Below are 14475 nucleotides of genomic sequence, written 5' to 3'. Positions count from 1 at the left end.
GATGCTTTATTAATATGAAGGCAGCCAATAATACTCAACCCTCTAGAACCTCTTTTTAAAATTGCAGAAAGTGATTGTATATTGAACTCATGATAAGAACACATAACATGGCTTTTGCATTCCCACCTGCTTGGCAGTATCTCTCAAATAGACTTTCACTAAGAGTGTGCATTGAGAATTCTTAATTACATGTTTCTAAATTGTAGTCCATCTCTATGACCTAGATTCTCAATGATTCATTTGTCTGACAAACCAGAATAGGAATGCATTTATGAACTATTGGGGTTCGTAAGTATGGGTTTTTTCCATTTTACTAAATGATTTTTATTGTAAATCATTTCATATTTGACTACATTGCAAAACCACATAATAATTTTTAAATATTTTTATTATAAACCTTAAAAACAGAGTTAATAAGAATGTATAATATCAGTGTTGCATTTGAACCAGGACATTGTTTTTATATTATTTTACCAGTTTTGAAAGAACTTTTTAGTGACCATAATTGTTCCAACTCAAGGGGGAGGATCTGTTCTCTCAGCTGTTCAGTGGGCTATGGTGATGCCTGCGATTAATTCATTATTGAGCATAATTAAAACAGTGCACTCAACAATGCCCTTATAGCACTTAGATATTTCCTAAAGATTTTCCATCTGAATATCAAATCCAGTGCCTGCTTATAGACTGAAAGAATTCAGAACTCTGTTAAATGTATTTAACAGAACTGTTAATATGTATTTAACCAACTCTTTTCGAGTAAAATTTTCAATACTGCTAATTAAGTATTAGAAAATGGTGGTACCTCTTTTCAGTTTTAGAAATATATCTATTTGAAGTAGACTTTCTGGAATAGCAAATATTTAAAGGCATTTGGATTTTTCGTCTCTCATTGTCAACACATGTAGCATTCTCTTCAGTAAAGTTATGGAAGGGACTGTGACTATGTTGAGTACTGGATGTTGGAGTCAGTCCTATTAGAGTCATCCCTTGGTATTCAAGGGGGGTTGCTTCCAGGGCAGGCGCGCGTGCACACGCCAAAATCCAAGGATGCTCAAGTGCTTTATGTAAAATGGTGTAGTATTTGTACTAATCTATGTTTACATGTAGGCTACAGCAGGGTATGCCTACACATCACTTCATTTGTGTGGATTCAGTGTCGTGTTCAGCTCATGGCAGATTCAAATTTTGCATTTTGGAACTGTCTGGGATTTTGTTTTCTCAAGTAGTTTTGATCCACAGTTGGTTGAATCCACAATGCCAAACCCATAAATATGGAGGGCCGACTATATTTCACATGATAAGGAGGTCATAAGTCTGACTAAAGGAGACCTCAAGTCTCATTTTCAGAGTCTGTTAGAACTCCATGCTCCCTTGCTGTGTGTTTTTTGTCCCAGAGATGGTTATGTCTCCTATGTGTTGATTTCTTAAGTACTTTGAAAACACTTAGATTACAAATTCTTATATTTTAAGTTTGAACTATGCAGAATGTTCACAGTTGAATAATTGTTTATTCTTCCTTTCCTCCTCATTCTTAGCCTAATTCAAACAAATAGTAACCTAAGTATCTACCAGTAGATGAGTGGATAAAGAAAAGGTGATGTGTATATATAATGGAATACTATTCAGCTATAAAAGAAGAATGAAATCTTGCCATCTGCAACAACATGGATGAACCTAGAGGGCATTGTGCAGAGTGAAATAAGTCAGACAGAGAAAGACAATACCATAAGATTTTACCTATATATGAAATCTGAAAAACAATAAATGAACAAGCAGAATAGAAACAAACTCATAGATACAGAGAACATTTTGATGGTTGCCAGATGGGAAGGGGGTTAGGGAAATGAGTAAAAAGGTTGAAGGGACCAAGAAGTGCAATTTGATAGTTATAGAATATTCATGGAATATAAAGTAAAGCATAGGAAATAGAGTTAATCTATAATAATAAAATGGTAATATGCTAATTAGACCAGACATCTTCCGGACGTCATTCCGGACATCCTTCCAGATGAAGCCGGGGCCGGAGGGAAGCCAGCCTGGGTGCCAGGTGCCAGAGGGCAGCCAGAGGAGGGAAGCAGCCCGGGTCCCGGGTGCCGGAGGGAAGCCGTTGCCGGCAGCCAAGGGAAGGAAGGCCTCTTGCACAAATTTTCATGCATCGGGCCTCTAGTATTGTAATAAATATGTAGAGTTGGATGGGTACTAGATTTATAAGGGTGATCACTTTGTAAGTGATATAAATGTCTAATCACTGGGTTGTACATCTGAAACTAATACAATATAGTACATCAACTATAATTGAAAATAAAAATTATTTTAAAAAACCAAATAGCAACTTTTATTTGTGGAATACTTCCAGGTTTGCATTTGTCTTCTAATTTTCAGGCAGTTTAGAACTTTGATTCCATGTGTTTACAGAATTATGTAGCATATTTTAGTTGTAAAATAATGAGAGTCAAGCTCACTGATTTTTTATTCTTGGTGGATTGATGGACAAATGGGCCTGGATACCCAGAGACCCAGGTCCTCTATTTATGGAACAACTGTTTAAAAAAGAAGAAAGAAAAGAACAGGAAAGGAAATGTGGGGAGGGTCAGTCTTCTCCCTTATGCCATCTGTGTGCTGCAGCTGTGGCCTGCTTGCGTTACCTCCTCCTAGGGTGAAAGGGAAGTTTAGTCTTTGCAAATTTTAGTCTTTGATGAGTGACTGCTACCTGTTGATTGGGGTTTTGGTGAAACAGAGTGGAATTGAGCTCAAATCAGCAATTCATTTCAAATATGTTTAAATTTTTTTTTAATCTGTAGATCCACTAAACTTGTAATCATTGAGAGATTGCTGCTTCTGGCAGAGCGCTATGTGATCACTATAGAGGTAAGCCTCTCTTTTTTACTAAAGCAACTGAATCATTCCATTATTAGACTCAGTGTGTTAGGTATGTATTTTTGAGATGTTTAACAGTGGCACTGTGAATCTAACTTGTTTGATTTACTATCTTTTTCAAGGATTTTTACTCTGTTCTACGAACTATTCTACCTCATGGTGCCTCATTTCATGGACATCTTCTAACACTTAATGTTACTTATGAGTCTACCAAAGATACCTTTACTGTAGAGGTAGGTTTACATTAAGCTTTGTGGCCATCTTCGTATTGTCTTACTTTCACAACACTATTATTGATAAAGATGTATGAGTGACTATTCTAAAAGCTGGTAAACAAATTTAGAATAAAGACCTGAAATGAAAGGGAACTGATGGGGTATAAACAGACATATAGGCAAATACATAATACACTATCAGGTGTTGGTGAGTATCATCTATACTAATAAAAGCCTAGGTTGCCCTCGTGTGAACACCCTCACGTCATCACAAGATAGCCGCCCCCATGTCGTCACAAGATGGCCACCACAAGATGGCCGGCAGGGGAAGGCAGTTGTGGGCAATCAGGTCAGCAGGGGAGGGCAGTTGGGGGCGATCGGGCCGGCAGGGGAGGGCAGCTGGGGATGATCAGACCGGCATGGGAGGGCAGTTGGGGGCAATCAGGCTGGCAGGGGAGCAGTTAGGCATCAATCAGGCCGGCAGGGGAGCGGTTAGGGGTGATCAGGCTGGCAGGCAGAAGCAGTTAGGGGCAATCAATCAGGCCGGCAGGTGAGCGGTTAGTAGCCAGCAGTCCCAGATTGTGAGAGGGATGTCCGACTGCCGGTTTTGTGCCGAATTTCATGCAGTGGGCCTCTAGTTAAGAATAAAAGAGAATAAGCTGGTAGAGGTGATGGTTATTGCAGAACGCTGTGGGATCACTGTAGAGGTAATCACATTATAGAGATGGGCATGGAATGTCTGAGGCTGTGGCATCTGAACATAGAATTGGATGAGGTGACAGACAAGCGTTTTCTGGAGAAGGACATTCCAAACAAAGGGCAGCAGGTGCACAGGCCCTGAGATGGGGGTTTGCTTGGCTTGTTCATGACAAGCAAGGTGGCTGGAATGAGTGAGAAAGGGGAAGAAAGAATGGAAGGCCTGCTGGGGAAGAAGGGCTTGAGATTTTATTCCATGTGTGATGAAGAGGGTTGGAGGAGGGAATAGAACTTCTACTTACAGCAGAATGGAAGCCTCGCAAGGGCAGGAATTCGTGTCTTTGGTTTTTTGCTGTTCTCGGCTTCTAGAACGTGCCCAGTACACGGTAGATGCTCACTAACAGTTGTTTAAATGAAGGAATAAATGCATTACAACAGTGTTTAATTTTATTTTACAGGCTCACAGTAATGAAACCATAGGGAGTGTCCGGTGGAAGATAGCCAAGCAGTTGTGCTGTCCTGTGGATAATATACAGATATTTACAAATGATAGTCTGGTAGGTTTAAATAAACTGTGGCCCTTTAGCCTGATACTAATACTATCCTCTTCCTTTTCCTCTCAGTAATTAAGAAACCTCTTTTTGCAGCTGACAGTAAATAAAGATCAAAAGCTACTCCACCAGCTGGGCTTTTCTGATGAACAGGTCCTTACGGTGAAGACTTCTGGCAGCGGGACCCCATCCGGGAGCTCCGCAGATTCCTCCACCAGCTCCAGCAGCAGCAGCAGTGGGGTTTTTAGTTCATCATATGCCATGGAGCAGGTATTGAGTGATAAGTCATTTCTATTTTAAAACAGGATTTTAATATATTTTTGTCTTCAGCCCATATAGATTTGGATGATTGTGTCCTTTCCTCTCAGACAAATCCTGACTCTTCAGAAATATATCCCTGGGAAGCACTGGGCATCAATTGGGAGAAGATATACAATTTATCAATCTTCTGGACCACAGACTCTTCTGAGTCCTAAATCATTCTGCCTGGCCACTGCTGCTGCTCCTCTCATCCACCTATGCATTGAGTCATTGATTTTCCCATTAGCAGTCACACATGCTATGTTATTTCTATCATCTTAAAAAAAAGCTCTCTCTTCCCCCAGTTTCACCTCCAGTTCCTGCCCTATTCTCTCCTTCCCAGATCAGCAAAGCTTCTTGAAAGAGTTCTTTGAACTCTTTTGCTGTCCTCTTTTTATGCTCTTTTCAAGGTTATCTCTTACTTCGGCCTCTCAGTCCTCATCTTCTTGACCTTTCATCAGAGTTGGTACAAGTGATCACTTCCCCTTGAAATATTTCCTTCACTTGGCCTTCAGGTCTGTGTGTGACTGTATGCTTTTAACTTAGCATAATGTTGCTATAGATGATGTCAAAGGACCCTTCAGGGTTAGTATTAGTATTGTAGATTTTTTGAAGTAACTAGACAGTACTTATATATAACAAGAATTTAAGAAAGAAATTTCATTCAGAAATGGTATTATGTCAGTTAATTAGCAACAGAAACTGTATGTAGCATCTTCAAGTTTAATATGTTTATACTATTTCATATTTATTCTGAATTTATTAAAAATCTTCACCTATATAAATACATTTTTGGGATGTCTAGTTTCTTATTCCTTCTAACTAGAAAATAGTACTTTAATCACATCTGAGTCTCTGCATTTATATTCTTTTCCTACCTTTAGAAAAATCACTTAGATTACATATATATCTATGTATTGTGTGTGAGCATTCATATATATATATATATATATATATATATATATGTATATATATAAAATATATATATACACACCTACATATATATATATATATGACTTTCATTTTGCTTTTAAGTCATTCATTGCCTTGTTTCCTCCTGATGAGCTCTGGTCAGCTTTCAGTGGTGCCCACTCTCCATTCTAGTAATTACACCTACCTTTGTTTTATCTCTCTTCTTCTGCCTACCATTGGGCACCTGAGCCCCCACCAGCAGGTGGGTATGAGAGGAGAGCCCAGGTAGTAAGCACACTAGAAGGTGGAGATCCCCGACCGTTCACATGTGCGCTTCATGCAGATGAGCACTGTACTCCCCTCCAGTTTCACAGTGACCAGGTTTCAGAACTAATGTTTGTATTGTATGTTTGATTAAGAAAGAAAATTCTTTTGTGAATTTGTATTTATATTTGCCTTCTTTCCCTCAGGAGAAATCCCTTCCTGGTGTTGTGATGGCACTTGTGTGTAATGTATTTGACATGCTTTACCAGCTTGCCAATCTAGAGGAGCCAAGGTAAATATAAATATAGGGAACCAAGAAACTTTTCCCTTGAAATATATTTACTTTACATCTCATACTAAATGACTCTGTTATTGAAACTGTGACTTATCTGAAAAAATTTCAAATTTGAAAAATTTCAGGATAACTCTACGAGTACGAAAGCTTCTGCTCTTAATACCCACTGATCCAGCCATTCAGGAAGCCCTTGACCAACTGGATTCTTTAGGAAGAAAGGTATGGGTTTCTAGGGGGGTTAATTCACTGGCATGGAATTTTATATCATGATTCAGTGAAAATACAATACCAAATCACACTACAATCATTTGATATCATCTTTTTCTTAATGATTTTTCTTCTTTTGAAAAATACTTGCTCTATAAATGGAAATCAGGGCTTCATGTTGGCTTTTAAAGTATCTAGATGGAGTGAAAAATTATGTCAGATTTTAAAACTAGAAGAGTTTAATGTCATCTACTTCACCTTCATGATATATGTTAGGAAACCAAAGCCCAGAGAGAATGGAGTATCTTGGCCAGAACTAGACTCTGGCTCTGAGTCTCCTCTCATGATGCCTCTCTGATTGTGATTGTGTTATCTTTTCAGTTTCTCACTGTTGATATATAAAATTCATTTTATTTAGTTTTTAGGATATCGTTCCTTTATGTATATACTAGAGGCCCGGTGCACGAAATTTGTGCATGTGAGGGGGGTGTCCCTCAGCCCAGCCTGTACCCTCTCCAATCTGGGACCCCTCTCACAATCCAGGACTGCTGGCTCCCAACTGCTCGGCTGCCTGCCTTCCTGATTGCCCCTAACCACTTCTGCCTGCCAGCCTGATCACCCCCTAACCACTCCCCTGCCAGCCTGATTGATGCCTAACTGCTCCCCTGCCAGCCTGATTACCCCTAACTGCCCTCCCCTGCAGGCCTGGTCACCCCTAACTGCCCTCCCTTGCTGGCCTGGTCACCCCTAACTGCCCTCCCCTATAGGCCCAGTCGCCCCCAACTTCCCTCCTCTGCCAGCCTGGTCTGCCCCAACTGCCCTTCCCTGCAGGCCCGGTCGCCCCCAACTTCCCTCCTCTGTAGGCTTGATCGCCCCCTACTGCCCTCCCTTGCAGACCTGGTCCCTCCCAACTGCCCTCCCCTGCTGGCCTGATCGCCCACAACTGCCCTCCCTTGCAGGCCTGGTCCCTCCCATCTTGTGGCAGCCATCCTGTGTCCACATGGGGGCAGCCATCTTTGACCACATGGGGGCAGCCATCTTGTGTGTTGGAGTGATGGTCAATTTGCATATTACTCTTTTATTAGATAGGATTGAAATTGTGTTTAATCCATAACATTGTTTATGTTCTCAGAATAAATTAATTTATAACAAAATTGTTAGAATTAAGTTATGAATTTTATATTTCAGTGGTTGACATTTAGATCAACTTAATCTTGTCATATTTGGCTTACCTATTAGTTTGAGGGAGGAGAGAACTAATGTAATAAAACATATCATTAGTACTAGTTCAAAAAATTCTCAAAATTACCACTTTTGCAGTCTTATAATTTCATTATCATTATTTAGAGGTACAAGTTTTAAAAACACAAAAACAAATTAAGATAACTTTGTTGATGTTGTTTAAAATAGGATTGTCATGCTGTTGTGAGATAGAATTTGGTGTCTTATTAATAACTGTGGAGTGATGTGGTTTTATGAGATTAAGTTTTAGAAAATGTCATTGGTGTGGATTATATTTAAAAGGAAAAGACTATCAGAATGTGTACAGATATCTATTTCTTTTTAATTTGTGCTTTTAAGACATACATTCTCTTTTTCATTCTCTTAACTTAGAAAACATTGCTGTCTGAAACAAGCTCTCAGTCTTCAAAATCTCCATCACTCTCTTCAAAGCAGCAGCACCAGCCAAGCGCCAGCTCAATTCTAGAGAGTCTCTTTCGATCTTTTGCTCCAGGAATGTCCACCTTCAGAGTGCTTTACAACTTAGAAGTAAGAAACCTATTTCTTTTCACTTTGTTTTGGTTTGTAGAATCATGCTTTCCGATGACAGAAATACATTAACAGGTTTGCTCTGTTAAAACTTAGTTTTTAAAAAGTACAAAATAGAATATAAATTGAAATATTTTGGTTTTTGCCTTGCTAAATGCTCAATTTTTTTTCAGTTCATACCTATGTGCATTGTTATACTTGCAAAATAGCTTCTAAATAAATAATTAGGAAGCCTTATCAAAATGTGTCATTATCTTACTCTATTACAATTGTGTGTTTTTAAAAATGCATTTAATAGCAAGAAGGCTCAGGATTAATAATTGACATTATACAGAACTAGAAGTTCAGTAATTATGTATAATGTCAATTATTAATCCTGAGCCTTCTTGCTATTAAATGCATTTTATTTAAAAAAACACACAATTGTAATTGTTGACATTAATGCAACTTTATGAGGAATTTGTCAGAAGACATGTTAACATTATTATTTCAAGGTTTAAAAAAAAAGCCATTGGAAGAATTTGAGCAAAAGAATATTTTTATTACCCTCCTCCTCCAAAGTAGCTTTAAACAAGTAGATTTAGTTCAGTAAACATTTACTAATTACTTACCATCTACAAGTTATTGTGATAGTTAGGGGGTCAGAGTTGGAAAGACAAGATATTTGCACCCAGGTCTTATGAGTTAAGACATAGGAAGAGGCTGGATATGCTAAGGCTTGAAAGCCAAGCATTAACAAAGCGATGTGGGAGAGTGACCAGGTGGAAACAGTCTTGCTCCTGGAGGGTCGGGGATTGGACCCTTGTGCATGTTAGGTCTGGAGAAAATAAAGCCCTAGATGATCTTGCTTTGACCTAGGAAATTACATCCAGGCAGTTCGTTATTAAAGAATCCATAGCAATACCTAAGCAGCCTTATTATCAAATTAATGTTATCTTGAGTAGATTTTGAGTGATGATAAAGCATAATTACTAATGGGTACCTGATTGGACATTTTCTCCCAAGTTTTATTTCATCTGACAATCTAATTTGAATTATATAATTAGATTCATTCATTTTATGGTCTACTTGTTGCTTATATGTCCAAATTGTGCTAATAATTACTTAAAATTTGCCTTAAAATAATTACTCTTGTCAAAGATGTGTTAGATTTAAAAGTAGAAAATACTTTGTGAATATTTAAAAAATAAAGCATATCTTTATTTGTTGTGGACTTTTAAAATAGGTAGACTACCCCAAAACAGGAAATTGCTTAGAAATTCTTGGCCAATTTAAGCTTATAAATTTTGAACTTTCCACTGCTGCCAGATTTGTCTTATGCTTTTGAATGATTGTCTCAAAAAAGTTAGGGTATAAATCTTAACACCCACATTTGAGAGCACCTAGAAAATCAAAATGATCCAACAATGGGTCTAGCTTGTCATCAATTACCTAGATGACATTATCTTAGAATCAAAGGGCTCGGTATTAAAATACCTCCAGTACAATTTAGGACTTCTGTTAACTGGGAATTCCTTTGGTAGGTTTTCTTTTGCTTTAGACAACAAAAAACATTTGGAAAACATAACACTCCCAAAAGCACTTACTTGTACTATTACCTGAAAGATTCAATTCCTCCCATTTTGACCTTTAATTTATGTTTGCCTACTAAGAAACTTCTAAGTGGATCTTCCAAGTACCCATTGCTTTGGAGAAACATTGTGTTTCACTGAATTATTGTCCATTAACCATGGGGAGTGTGTGCGTGTGGCTGTCGGCACTCACTCAGAGAGGCATTAGAGTCACAGAGAATTTCCATTTTCCTATGTAAGGCTCATGAATCAGGGCTGACGAAACTGTTTCCCAAAGAGCAACTCAGGAGGAAAGCATTTTAAATAAAACATCTCACATTAAAAATCTAAGCTCATAGAACCCCATAGATTCATAGGAGCAGATTATTTTTTTAGAATAGAAAAGGATCTTGAATTACATCTAGTTTAAAACCTTGAGAATTTGAGAAAATGAGTCTTTATTTAAAATTTTTAAATTATAATAACTAAATAAGCCAGCTCTTTACTTTATGTTTTGTGCCTTGTGCTTATGCTAAGCACCTTAAGCTTTCGTTATCTTATTTAATCCAAACAATCCTCTGGTAAAGGTAATTATTATCCCAGTTTAGCTGATGAGAAAACTGAGGCAAAAGGAAAACTTACATGCCTGAGATTATTTCTGTGAAATAATTCTCTTGTCATACCAAAATATTCAGTTAAGCTTTTCTTTAGGTAGGTATAGCAGTGTTATAAAAGTGAGATACATCTGGATTTAAATTCTAACCATGTGACCTTGGATGGGAGGTCACTAAACCTCTCAGGTCACAGTCTTTACCTATAAAGTTAAATACTGTACATATGCCATGCATAGTGAGATGAGATAATGCATGTTAAGTACCTCAGCTTATACCTAGATGCTCAATAAGTAGGAAGAAGTTAGAATCATTAATGAGGACTCATCTAGCACTTTTAGTAAATGGGCTGTTTTATAAAACTTAACATATACTTTTTTTAAAAATACAATTTTTTAAAATTAATTTTAGAGAGGAAGGGAGAGGGAGAGAGATAGAAACATCAATGATGAGAGAGAATCATTGATTGGTTGCCACACTGGGGATTGAGCCCACAACCCAGGCATGTGCCCTGACCAGGAATTGAACCCATGACCTCCCGGTTCATAGGTCGACACTCAATCACTGAACTATACCAGCCAGGCTTAACTTACATACTTTTTAAAGAACATATCTAGCATATCATCTGTTCTTATCTAAGCCTGAGAGACAGAGACATTCACATTTGCTGGTTTCTTGCTAAGTAAATAGAACTTGGAAAATGTGATTATTTATTTGTGAAACATCAGCCTCTTTATACTTCTGGGTGGAAAAATGGCATGCAGCATTTAAAGAGATTGTGACTTGAGTTGTCTGATTATTTTATTTAGTAAAGGAATTATTTCTGCTAGAAAAGTTGGGATGATTAATTGTGCTCATCTATTTCCAAGGTTCTAAGCTCCAAACTCATGCCAACAGCTGATGATGATATGGCAAGAAACTGTGCAAAATCCTTCTGTGAGAACTTCCTCAAAGCAGGAGGTTTGAGGTTAGTGTCCCAATATAATGTTACATGAATTGCAGAAAATGATTCTATTATTTTGATTAACTTCTCTTGCCAAGCCTGGCTTATTCCTACAAGGTATTATGTGAAGCATTATGAGATTTATAATAAGAAGGAATGATGTCTCAGCCTTTGGAATATTTCAATTTATTTTATGATTTTTGATTATTTGGAAAACTTAGAGAATCACGTCTCTTTCTGCTCTAGTAGTGGGGGATTCTCAGGAAGAGGAAAGAAGAGGCTAAATTAGTTTCTGTTAATTCCCACATCCGTTTATGCTAAGGTGAATTTGATTCCCAGTAGTCCATGTTGTGGAAGGCATTAGTTCTGAGGATGCAAAGATAAATTAGGTATTATTTCTGCCCTTAAGAGGCTCATGGTTTAACAGTTATAACTATTAATACAGAAGCTTATAAAAATCACTTTGGTGGAGTGGAGGTTAGGAAAGAAACGTGGTTAAATTGCCTAAATTTGGTTGGGGTCCTAAGATTAGGAAATGCTTCACTGAAAGTGACATTTGAGCTGGGAGTTGTGAAACAAGTAGTCAGAGTAGTCATTCCCTAGGTAAACAAGGAGGGCAGGGGCATTCTGAGCCAGAGGTGGGGGGCAGGGAATGAATGAAGCACTAAAGTACATGGCCCCTCTTGGGAATATAGTTGCCAGGTGAGGCTAGTGCCAAGGATAAGGGAGAGAAATATGTAAAGAAGGGTCACATTGAGGAATCCCAACATTGTATTGTAGACCATGGAAAAACAGGAAGTTTATAAGCCAGGAATTACCTATAACAGTTACTCTGCCTGCATTGGAGAAGAATGGAAGTAGGAAAAACCAAGTTCAGGGAGAACTGTTCAGAGCTGTGACAGTGCTTGAGAGAAGAGACAACAGGTTCTAAATTTAGGGCGGTGGTAGAATGACATTTATGTGGTATAATAGGCAAGTCTTTATGACTAGATATATGACTACAGTAGGAACATTTATAGAATGACCCTATGATTGTTGCTTGAGAAGGAGGATAAATGGTGAATCTCTAGTCCTTATGGGGAATAAACATGGAAGGAGATGGAGGAAACAGAGAAAGTCAAGAGAAGTTAATTTGATTGCATATGAGATCCCTGTGAGTCATGTGAAGTGGATGGTTTGGATAGGATGCTCTCGAGAGAAGTGGAGAATGGCACTAGAGATTTGGGGGAGCCATCAGTGTGTAATTGCAGCCATTGGGGCATAAGCAGTTGGCAGAGCTGAGTGACAGGGATAAGTCTAGAAAGTAGAATCTGTAAGTGGATGTCTCTGCTTTACCATGAGTGACCTAAAGGGGGTGACAGTACTTTGATGGGAAGGATAAGATAAAAGTTGACTTTTTTTGTTTTGGTTTTAACTTGTAGCAGATTTGATTCTCTTTGTAGGCAGACCAGAAAGGGCTGATGAAAAAGAGAAGAATAAAGATGAAAAGGGGATGATCAGTTGAGGGGCTGTGTTCTGCAGTTGAAAGGAGATTTGCGTTAGGAAGAAGTAGTCATGCCATTTCTTCCAGGAGTGAAAACCAACTTGAAGATAGTTAAAGAAAGTTCTGTTCAGAGGCCCTGAGGGGAAGAGAAATTGGGTGAAACCATGGAGAGATAAAAGGGTGAAGAACTAGAGAGAGCTGAAGGAATTCCCAAGCATGTGGAAGGCCGATTGCACACATAGTTTTATTCTTCAATATTGTAGAGATGTTCTTGCAACAGCTTAATTCAGTTTATTCGGCCAATTACAGAGCTATGGTAATAAAGGCAGTTTACTTCCTGTTTATTCTTGTATGTCAGTTAGTTTATGTGCCAGGCATTTTTCTAAGCAATGAACAGAGCAGCAAATAGATTAGACCAAACCCCATATCCTCATGAAGCTTACTGTCCAGAAGGGGAAACAGACAATAAAGGCAGAAGCAAAGTAACAGTGTATGTCAGGTGGTTATAAGAGCTGTAGAGAAAAGTAAGACAAGAAGGGATGGAGGAAATGGTCCGGGAAAGCTTTACTTGACGGGGTGACGTTTTACAGACATGATGGAGGCATAGAGCGAGACCGTGCTCTACTGGGGAAAGCTGTCTACAGAGCCACTGCCCTTAGTGGGACCCACCTGATGTCTGCAGAGACCAGCAGGAGGCCAGTGTTTTGGGGGCAGAGTGAGGCAGGCAGCAGAGGGGACATGAGATTACAGACATAGGTCAGGTTATGTAGGATTTTATAGGCTACTGTGAAAATTGCCTTTTTTCTCTAGGAAATAGGATGCCATTGGAGGATTTGTACAGAGGAGGAGTGTCATGATCTGACTTAATCTTGAAAGGATATCTCTGGTTGACCTCTTGAGACTTGATTTTGGAGGTGGAGCATTAAGAATGGAAGCAGGAAGAACAGTTGGGAAGCTTCTGCAGTAATATAGGTTGGAGTGGCCATGAAAAAACAAGCTTATTCAATACACCAATTCTGGGTATATTTTTGAATTGTTAGTTCACATTAGTGAACTCAGGCCAGTTTAGCAAGAAGGGAACTATGCAAACACTCCATGTTGGAGATCCTTCTTTGACTTCAGAGTCTAATTCTAAATGGATGGGAAGGGTTGTAGGTATCATAAGAAGTCATTGGGATAGAGATATGCATAGTTCATTTTATATGTAAGGATCTTGTAGAAATTTTGAGTGATGGATAACATTTATTAGCAATTAAATTACAGAAATTTTCTTATGAAAGAAATAGAAGTCTTTAATATCCTGTCTTCTTTCTGTTTTTTGAAGTTTGGTTGTAAATGTCATGCAGAGGGACTCCATCCCATCAGAAGTCGACTATGAAACAAGGCAGGGAGTTTATTCTATCTGTCTACAACTTGCAAGGTATGTCAGTATGTTGTGTTAGTCTCACAAGGCAATACTCAACTTTACTTTTCTCACCGATTCAATCATTTTAAGTAGTATGAAATGAGTTTGAATAAGTCTATCTTTTTATTTCCTTTTAAGATTTTTACTTGTTGGACAAACAATGCCCACTTTATTAGATGAAGACATCGCCAAAGATGGTATAGAGGCACTTTCTTCTCGCCCATTCCGAAATGTTAGCCGGCAGACCAGCAGGCAGATGTCCCTATGTGGTACCCCAGAAAAGTCGTCCTACCGACAGTTGTCAGTGTCTGATAGGTCTTCTATTAGGGTGGAGGAAATCATCCCTGCTGCACGAGTTGCAATACAAGTAAGTGATTTGTGTATTCAAGAATTATT

The 14475-nt window shown here is 38.5% G+C and overlaps 2 protein-coding genes across 3 annotated transcripts in view; both read left to right on the top strand.

Moving 5' to 3' along the window:
* RIMS3 (regulating synaptic membrane exocytosis 3) overlaps positions 1-5167 on the top strand; it is a 273736-nt gene extending 268569 nt beyond the window's left edge. Inside the window, exon 9 of the transcript XR_013813750.1 lies at positions 5155-5167. The gene's annotated coding sequence lies outside the window, so the exon portion shown is untranslated. The remainder of the gene's footprint in view (positions 1-5154) is intronic.
* The window catches only part of USP24 (ubiquitin specific peptidase 24), a 143613-nt gene that overhangs the window by 81547 nt on the left and 47591 nt on the right, over positions 1-14475 (top strand). For both annotated transcript variants that reach the window (XM_079776309.1, XM_079776308.1), the window contains exons 25-34: positions 2802-2868; positions 3000-3110; positions 4247-4345; positions 4436-4609; positions 6022-6107; positions 6236-6329; positions 7932-8087; positions 11118-11215; positions 13999-14094; positions 14218-14446. In XM_079776309.1, the coding sequence (XP_079632435.1) occupies positions 2802-2868; positions 3000-3110; positions 4247-4345; positions 4436-4609; positions 6022-6107; positions 6236-6329; positions 7932-8087; positions 11118-11215; positions 13999-14094; positions 14218-14446 (1210 nt within the window). The remainder of the gene's footprint in view (positions 1-2801; positions 2869-2999; positions 3111-4246; positions 4346-4435; positions 4610-6021; positions 6108-6235; positions 6330-7931; positions 8088-11117; positions 11216-13998; positions 14095-14217; positions 14447-14475) is intronic.

The sequence above is a fragment of the Cnephaeus nilssonii genome (assembly GCF_951640355.1).
Source record: "Cnephaeus nilssonii genome assembly, chromosome: 7".
NCBI classification, from domain to species: domain Eukaryota; kingdom Metazoa; phylum Chordata; class Mammalia; order Chiroptera; family Vespertilionidae; genus Cnephaeus; species Cnephaeus nilssonii.
The sequence above is the reverse complement of the archived record's forward strand: the minus strand, read 5'-3'. Positions and strand labels throughout refer to the sequence as shown.